The following is a 15,322-nucleotide window of genomic DNA, read 5'->3' as shown; positions in this document are numbered from 1 at the left end:
GATGAGGAAAAACGTTTTCACCCAGAGAGTTGTGAATCTGTGGAATTCTCTGCCACAGAAGGCAGTGGGGGCCTGTTCACTAGATGGATTCAAGAGAGCGTTAGATATAACTCTTAAGGCCACCGGAATAAAGGGATATGGAGGTAAAGTAGGAATAGAAAATGATTTTAGATGATCAGCCATGATCATATTGAATGGCGGTGCTGGCTCAAAGGGCTGAATGGCCTACTCCTGCACCTATTTTCTATATTTCTACTCTTATTCTAAGGGAATGGACATGTGAGTGAATAAATGCGAGTTTCATAGAGCATGGGAAGCTGTTCCAGAGCAATGTTATCTATGTTTCTAATTAGGATGGAGCAAATTGTAAGGGAGATTTGCTGAGCATGTTTTTTATACAGAGAGTGGTGGATGCATGGAACTCGCTGCCAATGGTGGTGGAGGCAGATGCAATAGAGGCATTTAAGAGATTTGTAAATAGGCACCTGGGTATGCATGGGAATGGAAGGATATGGATCATGTGCAGGCAGATGAGATTAGCTTATCTTGGCATCGTGTCGGTACAGACACTGTGGGGCGAAGGCCCTGTTCCTATGCTGTGCCTTTGTATCTACTGTGTTCTATGTATCCTGGTCTGCACAGCTACCATGTGCCCAAGCACCAGTTCTTGTGTTGTATTGTGCTATGGGCAAGTGGAAGAAAATGCCTGCATCCCTTTATGAAAGTACCAAGTAGGTGAAACGTTCTTGAACAAACCTTGGTGAACAGCCTCCACCATTGCCAGTTGCGCAGTTTAAGGTACGCAGCACAGTTTCGCTGAATCACTTTCATAGCGGTGAGTTGCTGCTGCCGTTTTGCAAAGGCCCTGCAACGTCAGTGAATCATTAACATCCCGCAACAACTGATGAGAAAACTGATGCACTGCAAACCATTTTAATAAAAAAACGCTCTCGCTAATTAACAATGGGTGCAGTTCAAAGTACTCTTAGTTCTTGTGCAGTAAAATAAATTGTAAAGACATGCTCACTTTCTGGCCAGGAAGCCTCTGCTTTGAGCTTGGAAAGCAATGATGACATCTGTAATTTTCAGGTCTCTCTCCTCTTCCAAGTGTGCCAATACACCAGTTCGGAAGAAGATCTTACTTTGTCCGATCCTGAACAGGTTAGTATCTAGTTCCAGGGCTCTGATCTAAAAGGTCGCAATTTTAAAGGCAATTCAGAATTCATTCATTGACCGAAGTCATCTTTGCTAAAGCTGTTGTGGAACTTGTACTAATCTGCATCAATGGGATATTTATTTTGGCTGAGGAGCCTACAAGTAGGGGGCACCAGTTCGAAATAAGTGGTACGCCATTCATAACTAATCCCGAGTAGAAATGTCACTATTCTAAGCACGGTTTAGTTTAGTTCAGAGATACAGTGCGGAATCAGGCCCTTTGGCTCACTGAGTCCGCACCGACCAGCGATCCCCGCACACTTATGGGCCTGTCCCACTTAGAGGATTTTTTGGGCGACTGCCACAAAATTTTCAACATGTTGAAAATTTTTCGGCGACAGTGGCGACAATTTTTATTGTCGTAGGTGTTGTCGTAGGTTGTCACCAGGTGTCATAGGTGAATTCCTTTAAAACTAGTCCCTGGCAGTCGCCTAAGTGGGACAGGCCCATAACACTATCTTACACACACTTGGGACAATTTACATTCATCCCAAGCCAATTAACCTACAAACCTGTATGTCTTTGGAGTGTGGGAGGAAACCGAAGATCATGGAGAAAATGCATGCAGGTCACGGGGAGAATGTACTAACTGTGTCCAGACAGCACCTGTAGTCAGGATCAAACCCGGGTCTCTGGCACTGTAAGTGGCAACTCTACTGCTGCGCTACTGTGCTGAATATTTTTGAAATTCTATACCCTGGATTAGTTATTGATTTCATTGAAAACAGAAATCAATACAGTTTTGTTTCCTAGTGGAAACAAAAGATGGGGAGGGGAGGGGTGGTTAAGGTAAAAGATCAGTCATGATCTCATAAAATGGTGCTACAGGTTTGAAGGGCTTACTTGCACTTACTATTTCTGAGGTTACCTACAGTAAATGGTCTGCCACAGCATATGTACAGAGCAAGAAAGAATGTGAAGCTGAGAGGTAAACAATGCTGAAATATATCTGTCCCAATTATTAGATGGGCAAAGCGAATATCCAAAATATTAATCTAATAATTAGTGATTAATGTTTTATTGAGATAAATTATTTTAATGTTATATCAATTGCTGTGAAAGGGCCAAAAGAAATTTGCAAGGTTCCTTAAATGATAATGGCCTACATTTTCCATTGTGATGGAAAGCCTGACTGCTCTATGGTCAATCATGCTGTGTGTGTGTTGGTTGTTCTCTACAAATAATTCACTGTGAGACAGTCCTGACACATGAGCATTGGTGATACCTTGGTGGCCTCCTGGTGGGACCACTGTCAGCATCACAGTGGGAGAGAGGAGAGTGTGAGGAGGGAAATTGCCACAAACCGTCAGGTTTTAAGTGTAGGAAGGAAGTGCAGATGCTGGTTGAGACCGAAAATAGACACAAAATGCTGGAGTAACTCAGTGGGACTGGCAGCATGTCTGGAGGGAATGGGTGACTCGTGACTGAAGAAGGGTCTCGACCCGAAACGTCACGCATTCCTTCTCTCCAGAGATACTGCCTGTCCCATTGAGTTACTTCAGCATATTGTGTCTATCTTTGGGCTTCAAGTCTTGAAATTATTTTATTTCTTAAAAGCTAATTTTATAAATGCACCTTTTGTCTAAAGGAGGATAGTTCTTCAATTTTTAAACCATTTAAGAAATCACTTTTAAGCTACAAACCATTTAAGCTGGAAATCATCAACGTATTGCTATATTATTAATGGTGACATTTCTACTCTTTGGATCCAACCCTTATGGTTGGGCATAATCAACCTGCGCTGTCTGTTCCCTTGAAAAATCCAGGATGTGACAATAAATCCCAAGAGCCAGGAAAATAGTGTATCATTTAACAGACTGTATTATTATTGAAATCCCTACCAATTTGCCACAATCTACAACTCTTTGTGAAGGAATGAGAGTTTCAGCTCAGACACAGTTCTAGTTTGTTTCCAGACACTTACCATCTGTACACAAGCCTGTTTCCCATCCATGAATCCTTTTTGAATTGCACCTGGTGTTAGAATTTCATATCTAAAAAAAACAAATTATAGATTAATAATCTTTTATATCAATCCAGTCCAAATTTATTGTAAAGGATCACGTTCTTTACAAGAAAGTCTTAATATTTGTTCTAAAAAACATACTTCTGATGAATATTGTGATGTATGAGGGATTGATACCAGCGTTATAGTTAAATAATATTCATAGGTATTTTATTGCACATGCAAGAGCATTTTATGAAGGAAGTTATAATGTCATTTCTTACAAAGTGTTGAGGAAGAGTCTTTCACAGTGCTTCAATTCATCTCTGTTTTATTCTTTGTTATTTTTTAAGGATTCTCTGCTATTCCAAATACATTGCTTCACTTAATGCACTGATTTACAGAAACCTTTAAAATATTCCAAACTGCTCATCGTTTGCCGTGCCGCACACACGGTTTAACGGTTTTGGTTAAAAAACATAGGAGGAAATTAATTTCCCTGGGAAGATGTTTGTAGCCAAAGGTTGCAGATTTTGTCAGTTGTATCATTTGAAAATAAATGGATTGCTTTTAATCGTTTTTGTTTTTGTACAGTCATTTTTAGTTTTGTTAATGTTTTTATTGATATTGGTTTATTATTGTCACATGCACTGAGATACAGTGAAAAGCTTTTGTTTGTATGCTATCTAGTCAAATCACACTGTCCATGCATACAAGCAAGCCATACACTAGTACAACAAGTTCAAAGACAGAAACTGGAGTGCAGAATATCGTGTTACAGCATTGTAGTGTTACAGTTACAGAGAGAAAGGTTAAGTCTGGACCTTGAGGAAAGATACTATATTCCATGCAGAAGCTGGGGAGATACATTGGGAGCAGTTGCTGTTGGGCATGTCTGCATCTGACATGGGAGTCGTTTAAAGGTTAGTTGATCAAGATCCAGAACTGGTATAATCCAGTAGGAAGGAAGGATAAGGATGCCAAAGTAAGGGAATCTTGGATGACCAGAGAGGTAGAAAGGTTGGTCCATAAAAGAAGCATGTGCAAGGCTTAAGAAGATGAAATCGGACAGGGTATTTGAGAAGTGTAAAGCAAGAAGGAAGGAACTCAAGCGAATGATTAGAAGGGCTGAAAGGGGCCATGAAATGGCTTTGCCGGTCAGATTAATGAGAATCCCATGGCTTTTTATAAAATGTATAAAGTCTTTATCAAAAACAAGAGGATGACCAGCGAGAAGGTAGGACTGCTCACGGGTGAAGGAGAGAACTAGTAGTTCAAGTCAGAGTCCTAAAGTAGCACTTTGCATCTGTATTCACAAAGGAGAAGGACATGGAGGACAGTGAGATCAGTGTAGAGAATATGAATATCATAGGGCAGTTTGAGATCAAGAAGGAGTCAGCTGGGGTTCTTGAAAGGCAATAAAGTGGATACATTTCCAGGGGCCGATGGGAACCACGGCAGGTCATTGGGACATGCAAGAGAGGTATTGACCAAGATCTTAGCTATTTAGCTGGGACGAGAGTAGCCAATGTTGTTCCTTTGTTTAATAAGGAAAGGAGAGAGAATTATAGGCTGGTGAGCCTCGCGTCAGTGGTAGGGAAGGTATTTGGAGAGGATTCTTTGTGAGGATTTACTCCCATATGTGAGGGAATGTGCTAATTAGGGGCAGTCAGCATGGCTATGTACGTGGCAGGTCACGGACTTACTAACTGGATTGAATATTCTCAGGAGATGAGAAAGGTGATCGATGAGGGTAGGTTGGTGGATGTTGTTTACATGGATGTCAGTAAGGCATTTGATAAAGTTCCCCATGGTTGGCTGGTCCTGAAGATTAAGATGCATGGGATCCATGATGACTTGTTCGTATGTATTTAAAGCTGGCTTACTCGTAGTAGACAAGGTTTACGGTGGATGGACGTTAATCTGGCTAAAGGTCTGTGGCCACGCGAGTTCCACAAGGATCTATGCTGGGACCTCTGTTGGTGAAGCATACAAATGGACATAAACTATATCACTAATGGGCCTGTCCAACTTAGGCGACTTTTTAGGCGACTGCAGGAGACTTTGCGGCCTCATTATGGTTGCCGAGAATTTTTCAACATGTTGACAAATTAGCGGCGACTAGAATGAGGTCGCCATGGAGATTAGCGAGAATTCATGAGCTGTGGGTGGGTCGCAAGGCGGGCCTAGTGGGTTGCCAGGAGGTTGGAGGTTCTCGTAGGTTGGAGCCGGTGCTGACCGGTGAATTTCAATGGCTCATTAGGAGAAAAAAAAGGTAAGCAATAGTTTTCAGAACCAAGGAATTGACCGGGAATGTTATATGTCCGCCGAACTTCACAGCCCTGTGTCTCTGGCTTCTTAAAAGTGGTCTCTACTCCTTCTATCTCCCCCCTCTTTTAAAGGACCTACCATACACTGTGCTTTAGCTGTCTTAATTACAGCGCCAACCTTCCTGTTCATCGCGGTGTGTGTCTGTACCACCTTGGCTTTGCACAGTGGGAGTTTTTTTAGACAACGCTCCCCCCGCTTGCCCTGGCCTTTGCTGTGTGTGTGTGTGTGTGTGTGTGTGTGTATGTGTTCTGCTTTGACAGTCACCGTTCCAGTTCCCGATTTTTCAGGTGATTGCCGGCAACCTGGCAGTCGCCGGCAGTCAGCTGAAAAATCGCCGAAGTGGGACAGGCCCATAAGTTTCCTGGAGATATAGACAGTGAGGAAGCCTGTCAAAATACACAGTGGCCACAAAATACTGGAGCAATTCTGTTTGTATGCCTCATTATCACCTTCCACTCATCCAAAAATGAACCATTGCATATTTCCTTGAGCATTGTCTGCTTTGATCTGTCCTTTTCACACCTTACATTCTCTTTGTACCCTTCCATGTCTTTAGTTTCCCTCTCCCCTGACATTCAGTCTGAAGAATGGTCTCAGAGATGCTCTCCAGAGATGCTGCCTGTCCCACTGAGTTACTCCAGCATTTTGTGTCTATCTACGGGGCAAACCAGCTTTTGCAGTTCCTTCCAACATAATGTATACAGTGGGATATAGATCAACTACAGAAATGGCAGATGGAGTTTAATCCCAGCAGGTGTAAGGGGTTGCACTTCGGGAGGTTGATTATAAGGAGCAGATATACGGTTGATGGCAAGACCCTTAACAGCATTGATGTACACAGGAATCTGGGGTCTAGGCCCATGTTATGGGAATAGCGCCATCTGTGGTGCAGTACCAATGATGCAATACCCACGAGGCATTAGCCCAGATGGATGGCTGAACCCAAGGCTCGAGTGTAAAGCCTCTGTTAATTAGTTGTGTAGCTGTAATGGAGCAGTTTACAGTTGGGAAACACAATATTAAAACAGCCCATATCTCACTGAAAGTTGCAACACAAGTATATGTCATCATCATCATCATCATCATCATCATCATCATCGTTGAAAACATTAACGATGCAGTGATGCTGGTTTCCAACAGAAACGGTGACGGACGCACCACACATCTCTGTCCTCCAGTTCCTGCGGACTTCCGCCGCTGGAAGTGTAGGATTTTGGTGTGTGTGCTTTGATATAGTAGATGTAGTAGTAAGGATGCTTGCCTTCACTGGTTGGAGGATTGAGTATAAGAGTCAGGATGTCATTATATGGTGAGATGGTTGGTGGGTGTATGGAACAAGCTTCCAAAGGAGGTAGTCGAGGCAGGGAATATCCTAATTTTTAAGAAACAATTTGACAGGCACATGGATAGGACAGGTTTGGAGGGATATGGGCCAAATGGAGGCAGGTGGGACGAGTGTAGATGAGACATGTTGGCCGGTGTGGGCAAGTTGGGTCGAAGGGCCTGTTTCCACACTGTATCACTTGATGACTATGAGTTTGTGGATCTGTTTTTAAATATTGCTGATTGTTAGAAGGCTTTTGACAAAATACTCTGTCAAACACATCAAATTAGTCTGGGAGAGCCTTAATCACCAATACCTGAGGCCCAGCCATCAGTCTGCTCAATGGGATAGTAGTTGCTGGGAGGTTTCCAGGCCAACGAGGCCATGAAGGGAAGTGCAGCCAAAGGGATGGCAGAGGGGCAGACACGAGGCACACATCACACCGACCTATCTAAATGGTGGCCGATTAGGAAAAGGGGAGATGCAGCGAGACCTGGGTGTCATGGTACACCAGTCATTGAAGGTAGGCATGCAGGTGCAGCAGGCAGTGAAGAAAGTGAATGGTATGTTAGCTTTCATAGCAAAAGGATTTGAGTATAGGAGCAGGGAGGTTCTACTGCAGTTGTACAGGGTCTTGGTGAGATCACACCTGGAGTATTGCGTACAGTTTTGGTTTCCAAATCTGAGGAAGGACATTATTGCCATAGAGGGAGTGCAGTAAAGGTTCACCAGACTAATTCCTGGGATGTCAGGACTGTCTTATGAAGAAAGACTGGATAGACTTGGTTTATACTCTCTAGAATTTAGGAGATTGAGAGGGGATCTTAGAGAAACTTACAAAATTCTTAAGGGGTTGGACAGGCTAGATGCAGGAAGATTGTTCCCGATGTTGGGGAAGTCCAGGACAAGGGGTCACAGCTTAAGGATAAGGGGGAAATCCTTTAAAACCGAGATGAGAAAAACATTTTTCACACCGAGAGTGGTGAATCTCTGGAACTCTCTACCACAGAGGGTAGTTGAGGCCAGTTCATTGGCTATATTTAAGAGGGAGTTAGATGTGGCCCTTGTGGCTAGGGGGATCAGAGGGTATGGAGAGAGGGCAGGTACGGGATACTGAGTTGGAGGATCAGCCATGATCATATTGAATGTCTCGAAAGGCCGAATGGCCTACTCCTGCACCTAATTTCTATGTTTCTATGACCTCAATCAGCCCCAGTGTTTATTGACCCAGTGGATATACCAGGGCTTTGACAATTTAAAAATTAGAAAAATGATTCTTTCTTTAGGGAAATTCCTTCTGCACTTTAATGTAGGTTAAATTTAATATAGGCACCAATTATCTTCTTGTATAGGTCAGTCAGAGTTAATTTATTATTTATTGCATATATTATTAAGTGTTCCATGTTGAGTACTTGGTTCAGGATCTTCAGAAGATACCATCTATTTACCCGTTACAATGATACTTGGGAACGTTGCTCTCAGAATGACGTTGGTTCAATCAGAGAAAACTGTACTTACCTTTGGCGGAATTCCTGGAAGATTATCCTGTTTGGAAATCCTTGCCGGCAGATTCGGATGCCTTCCAAAACACCATTGCACCGTAACTGTTCCAGCACTAGATGGGCTTCAAGCTTGCCTGCCTGTTAGACCAAGCATTTTGTTAAACTTAAAAATATACTGGAGAGTTTAGAAATATACTTTTCAGAGTTTAGTTTAGTTTAGAGATACAACGCGGAAACAGGCCCTTCGGCCCACCGAATCTGCACCGACCAGCGATCCCCGCAAACTAATACTATCCTACATACACTAGGGACAATTTACACTTACACCGCCAATAAGCCTACAAACCTGTATGTCTTTGGAGTGTGGGAGGAAACCAAACCATCTCAGAGAAAACCCACGCAGGTCACGGGGAGAACGTACAAACTCGGTGCAGCCAAGCACCGTAGTAAGGATCAAACCTGAGTCTCTGGCGCTGTAAGGCAGTAGCTCTACCACTGCTCCAATAGAATATGTTTCTGTCCATTGTCATTTACTTGTTTTCAACATTGTATCTTTGTAGATGTTTGACTGGTTCATCAAATAAGTTAGTAAGAAATTATTTTGCCTTTTTAATGAATGTGTTAACTTGTTCAGCTTAATGTTTCAATAGCGATTTACATCCATATAAAATGACTAGGTCATGTTTTGATAAACCGTTAAATAAAGGATTTTCAGATTGAAACATAAAAACATAAAGAACCAGACGCAGGAGTAGCCTGCCACGCTGACTAACATAATCCTGGCTGGTTTGCCCAGACCTCGTCTGCTATTCTGTGCCAGCTCCCCATGAAACTCAATCCCCTGATCTTTCAAAGGTTAATTTAGCCCATTTATCTTGGGTAAAGAATTCTGGAGATTCAATAGACAATAGACAATAGAATCAATATGATCATGGCTGAGCGTTCAATATGATCATGGCTGATCATGGCTGATCATCCACAATCCGCAGGGTCAACCCCAGGAAGGCTGCTGGACCAGATGGCATCCCAGGGAGAGTATTGCGGGACTGTGCAGACCAGTTAGCGGAGGTTTTTAGCAAAATCTTTAACCTCTCTCTGTTAACGTGCACTGTCCCCAAATGCTTTAAGACTGCTACCATCGTGCCTGTACCCAAAACAACATTCATTAAGAGCTTGAATGACTATAGACCTGTTGCTCTCACTTCGACCGTGATGAAATGTTTTGAACGGCTGGTCCTGGCCCACATTAAGTCCTCACTCCCACCCACCCTGGATCAGCATCAATTTGCGTATAGAGCAAATAGATCAACGGAAGATGCCATCAACACAGCTCTACATTCTGCACTGACACATCTGGAGCGTCCTGGCTCATATGTGAGGATGTTATTTGTAGACTTTAGTTCTGCATTTAATACGATCATCCCCAGCAGAATGGTGGACAAACTGTCTGATCTGGGTATTAATGCAATAACATGCGGATGGATCAAGGACTTTCTAACAGATCGCCCACAGACTGTCAGGATGGGGTCCAGTTACTCCCCGGTCCTGACGCTCAGCACAGGAGCGCCACAAGGTTGTGTGCTGAGTCCCATTTTGTACACAATATACACTTATGATTGTATACCAACACACAGTACAAATAGGATCATTAAGTTTGCGGACGACACGACTGTGGTGGGACTGATAGGCAACAACGACGAGTCTGCCTACAGGGATGAAGTCCAAAAACTGACTGTCTGGTGTACCAAAAACAACCTGGTACTCAATCCATCGAAGACGAAAGAGCTGGTCGTTGACTTCAGGAGGAAGAGGAGAGAGGAACCTGCTCCTTTATACATCAAAGGAGACATGGTGGAGAGAGTCACTGGCTTTAAGTTCCTGGGAATAAACATCTCCCAGGACCTTAAATGGCAAATGAACACCGTCACTCTCGTGAAGAAGTCACATCAGCGGCTGTATTTCCTGAGGTCTCTGCGGAGAGCAAACGTCTCACAGCCGCTGCTGCTGTCCTTCTACCGATGCGCCGTGGAGAGTATCCTCTCCTATGGAATCCTGGTGTGGTTTGCTAGCTGTACTGTGGCTGAGAGGAGGGCGTTGCAGGGAATTATAAAAACTGCGCAGATCATTACAAACGCCCAACTGCCCTCCTTGGATGACATATATAGGGCCCGATGCTTGCGCCGGGCCACAAATATCAAGCAGGACACATCCCACCCTGCCAACCACCTTTTTACTCTGCTACCCTCTGGGAGGCGATTCAGGACTCTGAAGGCTCGCACCGGTAGACTAAAGAATAGTTTCTACCCATGTGCGATAAAAGAGCTAAATTCCAACAGAGAATGCTGGGGAAGCAAAATGTAATTCTAAGAAATGCCGCCAAATTCTTTTAAATTCTTTTAAATTCTTTTAAAACACCTATTTATTTTTACTAATAAGTGTACATATGTGTCAATGGTTGTCGTGTTTGTATTGTTTTTAACCGGAGGAGATGTAATGGAATTTCGTTGCACAGTATTGTGCAATGACAATAAACGTATTCATTCATTCATTCATTCATTCATTCATTCATTCATTCATTCATTCATTCAATCAGTATCCCGTTCCGCCTTCTCACCATATCGCCTGACTCTGCTATCTTTAAGAGCTCTATCTAACTCTATCTCTTGAAATCATCCAGAGAATTGGCCTCCACTGCCTTCTGAGGCAGAGAGTTCCACAAATTCACAACTCTCTGGGTGAAAATGTTTTTCCTTATCTCCGTTCTAAATGGCCTACCCCTAATTCTTAAACTGTGGCCCTTTGCAAGAAGGAATAAGATTCTAATACTATTTCAATAGGGTCATCTTCTGTTTCAATGTTATTAAAACTTTCACTTCATTTTCACCTGCCCCTTTCTTATTTTCAACATCGGTTCCATTCATTGTGATGACAGAAAGGGATATCTTCACAAATCCGCACATACATTTGACTAATAGAGCACTTCATAGCTAATTGTGGTTTGGTAAACACACATATTTAGTTCCTATTCTTACAAGCTTTTAGCTCACTGCAGATATATAGGGACATAGGGTCAAACAGCATGGAAACAGGCCCTTCGGCCCAGCCAACATGTCCCATCTACACTAGTCCCACCTGCCTGCATTTGGCCCTTAATCCTCCAAACCGGTCCTATCCGTGTACCTACCTAAACGTTGTGATAGTACCTGCCTCAACTATCTCCTCCAGCAGCTCGTTCCATACACCAACTATCCTTAATGTAAAAAGGTATATATATATATGTGTGTGTGTGTGTGTGAATTTGTGGGTATGTATATATACACATACATACACTGAACTTTTTTTCTCATTTATTGTATTATTTACAGTGTACTATGTTTATATATTCTGTTGTGCTGCTGCAAGTAAAAATTTCATTCTTCTATCTGGGACACATGCCAATAAAACACTCGTGACTTGACTCTTTCAACCTACCAACATTGCACAGTTCAAAGGAAAAGCCTGAACTCCAAAAGTTCATTTTTTAACTTCTGTATAGGATTTAAACCATGTATTCTGTACTTTGACCATCATCATTAAAGTGAAGAGTAAACCATGGCAACTCACCCTCTTTTCATGATTTGGGATGATGCAGCGCACAAAATTGGGGCTGGTGTTCCTCAATGTGGTCATGAGTTTGGTCAGTTGCTCTTTGTACAACTGCCCCACAGTACGGAACATGCCTTTCTTGGTCTTTGAGGCACCGGGGGTACTTTCACTCATCTTAGCAACTTGGTCCAAACCAACAATACGGTCAACTTAAAAATATAAACAGAGGATATATTCAATAATACATTCTATAATCTTAAAATCATAAGTGATATTAGCAGATTTAGGCCATTCAGCCCATCAAGTCTACTCCACCATTCAATCATGGCTGATCTATCTCTCCCTCCTGACCCCATTCTCCTGCCTTCGCCCCATAACCCCTGACACCCGTATTAATCAAGAATCCATCCATCTCTACCTCAAAAATATCCACTGACTTGGCCTCCACAGCCTTCTGCGGCAAAGAATTCCACAGATTCACTATCCTATGACGAAAGAAATTCCTCCCATCTCCTTCCTAAAAGAATGTCCTTTAATTTTGAGGCTATGACCTCTAGTCCTAGCCTCTCCAACTATGATTTAAATGGATGTGTAGTTGGGTATGATATTAAATAAAGCTGTAAACCAAATAATATAGCAGTCTGGAAGGATTCTCTTTTGCCTTATCTGTCAGATTTATCCCATGTCCTCAAGTGTATCCCCACATCTCTTACACACATCATGGGAATTGCTTGATCATAGCTGCTTATATCTGACATACGCCTCCTTTTTCCTGCCAGAATTAGACGCAAAAAGATGGAGTAACTCAGCGGGTCAGACAGCTTCTCTGGAGAAAAGGAATAGGTGACGTTTCGAGTCGAAACCCTTCTTCTCCACTCTGAAGAAGGATCTCAACCCGAAACATCACCAATTCCCTTTCACCAGAGATGCTGTCTGACCCGCTGAGTTACTCCAGCTTTTTGTGTTTATCTTCGGTTTAAAGCAGCATCTGCAGTACCTTCGCCCACACCTGCCAGGATTAGAATATATTGCCCTTCATTCTAAAAGGAACATGTTGTCTTTGAAGTCTCTCCATCTCACTTCTACAAGCCTCCCACTTGCCAGACATCTCTTCACTTGAAAAATAGCCTGCACCAAAAACCTTTGTAAGCTCCCGTCTAATACCTTCTAATTTAGCCCTGTCCAATTCAAGATTTTAATTTGTCATCATCATCATCATCATTGATGAAAACATCAACGGACACGGTGCCTTACAATGCTATGTACGACAGTGATCGCAACTTCTACTGAAGTGTGGATGGCCGTTGGCTCGCTAGGAGCTCATCCGCCCTTTGACAGGTCTTGCTTTTGGTGCTGCTGGAGGTCCACAGCCCCCTCCTCACCTGGCAAACCAGGTTGGGGAGACGGTTTAGTCGCCGACTATCCGACCATGGGGCAGGTAGCAAGGGATTAAATGGTACCTGTGCCGGGGGGAACTCCCCCCAACCTGAATTTGTGGACCCCTCCTATCTTTTTCTTTAACTATTTAAAAACGAATAGAACTATAGTCAGTAGTCCCGAAGTGCTCCTACTGATACTTCAGTCACTAGCCTGGCCTCAGTTCTCAATAGGAAATCCAGTGTTGCCCTCTCTCAAGTTGGGTCATCTCCATATTGGTTGAGAAAACGTTCCTGGATATACTGTAGTTAATAAATTCTGTCCCATCCAATTGCTTAGCATTATGGCATTTCCAGTTTAAATTAGGGAAGTTGAAATTACTTACTATTACAACAATATTATCTTTACAGCTTTCTGTGATCTTCCCACATATTTGCTTTCATGTGCTTACCCCATTCTCCATGATTCTCAACTTGTACAGTTTGCTCCCCATTGACTTCAACAGAGTCTTACAGCTCAAAAACAGACCTTCCGGCTCAATCATCTGTGCTGCCCAAGATGTCTTTCTTAGCTGATACTATTTGCTTGCCAAAGTCCATAACCATCCAGAATTTCCCAATCCACAATGTCTAATGCCCCTCAGTCTCTTCTTAGAAATCTTTCACTTCTCACCATGAATCTATGCTACGCCGTTGCTGTTTCCAGCTGTTTTGAGCCACTTTTAATAATTTTCAGTCTATTGATATTGACCTTGCCCTAGTTTTGAACCTATATATAAGCCCTGTCCCACTGTACAAGCTAATTCAAGAGCTCTCCTGAGTTTAAAAAAAAAAGCAAACCTGTGGTAAGCACGTAGAATGAACGTAGCGGGCACGTCGGAGCTCGGGGACGACTCTTAGCGGCTCGTAACGCTAACTGCAGGTACTTGGGAAACGCGGTGAGCTCGGGAAGGCTCGGGAAGATTTTTCAACATGTTGAAAAATGTCCATGAGAGCCCCGAGTACTTACGAGCGGCCATTACCGTAAATCTCCGAGTTCGAATCAGGGCGAACGCGGGAGAACTCTTGAATGAACACGTATAGTGGGACAGGGCTTTATCTCCATTTTATCTTTCTCCTATTCCATGGCCAACCTAACTATAATTGAATTATTTGATCAATTCAACAAAAATGTTCTCCCATCGATGCTCTACATATTCATCGGCCAGGCTTCCATAAATCTAAATTTAGAATCACCCCTTTAGCCTCTCTAGATTTAAAATTTAGGAATTTCATTCCCTTTATACTTATTGTCAGGTACATACTATCAGTGCAGCCACACTACAATTTTGATCCAGTTTTTATCTTTTCTTTGTGCTGCCTTGCAACTAATTTTCAGTCTTCTATTTCTGCCTTTGTGTTCTCCCTTCTAAACCTCTCAGTTTCCAAGCTAGCCTGAACCCTCCATAACTATTTCTCTCCCTCTCTCTCGCTCTTTTACTGGCACCCTTTCCTTCATTGCACCATAATCCCCTCAGTTACCAAAATGTTGTGTTTTTGTCCTATCAGGTGAGGCAGAGGTTCACTTGCACCTCCTCCAACTTCATCCACTGTGTCTGATATTCTTGGTGTGGAGCTCCTGCGTGACCAAGCGCAGGCTCGGCGATCGTTTCGCTGAACATCTCCGCTCAGTCCGCCTTGGCCGAGATGATCTCCCAGTTGCCAAACATTTTAACTCCCCTTCCCATTCCCACACTGACTTTTCTGTTCTGGGCCTCCTTCAGAGTGAGTCCACATGCAAATTGGAGGAACAACATCTCATATTTTGTTTGGGCTGCAAACAATCCAGTGGTGTGAATATTGAATTCTGTATTTTCAAGTAACCCTTGCATTCCCTCTCTCTCCGTTCCTCCCCCACCCATTCCTCCCCCACCCTAGTTGTCTTGCTAGTTTCACTGTTTGTATCCCTTCGTTATCACCTCTTCCGCAGCCAACAATGGACCATTGTGGGCTCCACCATCCCCTGGACATTGGTGCTGGCTCTGATTTGTTCTGTACCTTTTCA

The 15,322-nt window shown here is 43.1% G+C and overlaps 1 protein-coding gene across 2 annotated transcripts in view; it reads right to left on the bottom strand.

Moving 5' to 3' along the window:
- myh11 (myosin heavy chain 11) overlaps positions 1 to 15,322 on the bottom strand; it is a 165,603-nt gene that overhangs the window by 37,531 nt on the left and 112,750 nt on the right. For both annotated transcript variants that reach the window (XM_033040278.1, XM_033040277.1), the window contains exons 16-20: positions 11,921 to 12,111; positions 8,334 to 8,455; positions 3,140 to 3,209; positions 1,028 to 1,188; positions 757 to 865 (exon numbers count right to left, since the gene is read on the bottom strand). In XM_033040278.1, coding sequence (XP_032896169.1) covers positions 757 to 865; positions 1,028 to 1,188; positions 3,140 to 3,209; positions 8,334 to 8,455; positions 11,921 to 12,111 — 653 coding nt within the window. The remainder of the gene's footprint in view (positions 1 to 756; positions 866 to 1,027; positions 1,189 to 3,139; positions 3,210 to 8,333; positions 8,456 to 11,920; positions 12,112 to 15,322) is intronic.

The sequence above is a fragment of the Amblyraja radiata genome, chromosome 22, assembly GCF_010909765.2.
Source record: "Amblyraja radiata isolate CabotCenter1 chromosome 22, sAmbRad1.1.pri, whole genome shotgun sequence".
Taxonomy (NCBI): Eukaryota; Metazoa; Chordata; class Chondrichthyes; order Rajiformes; family Rajidae; genus Amblyraja; species Amblyraja radiata.
Note: the sequence above shows the minus strand (reverse complement) of the source record. Positions and strands in the feature narration are given on the sequence as shown.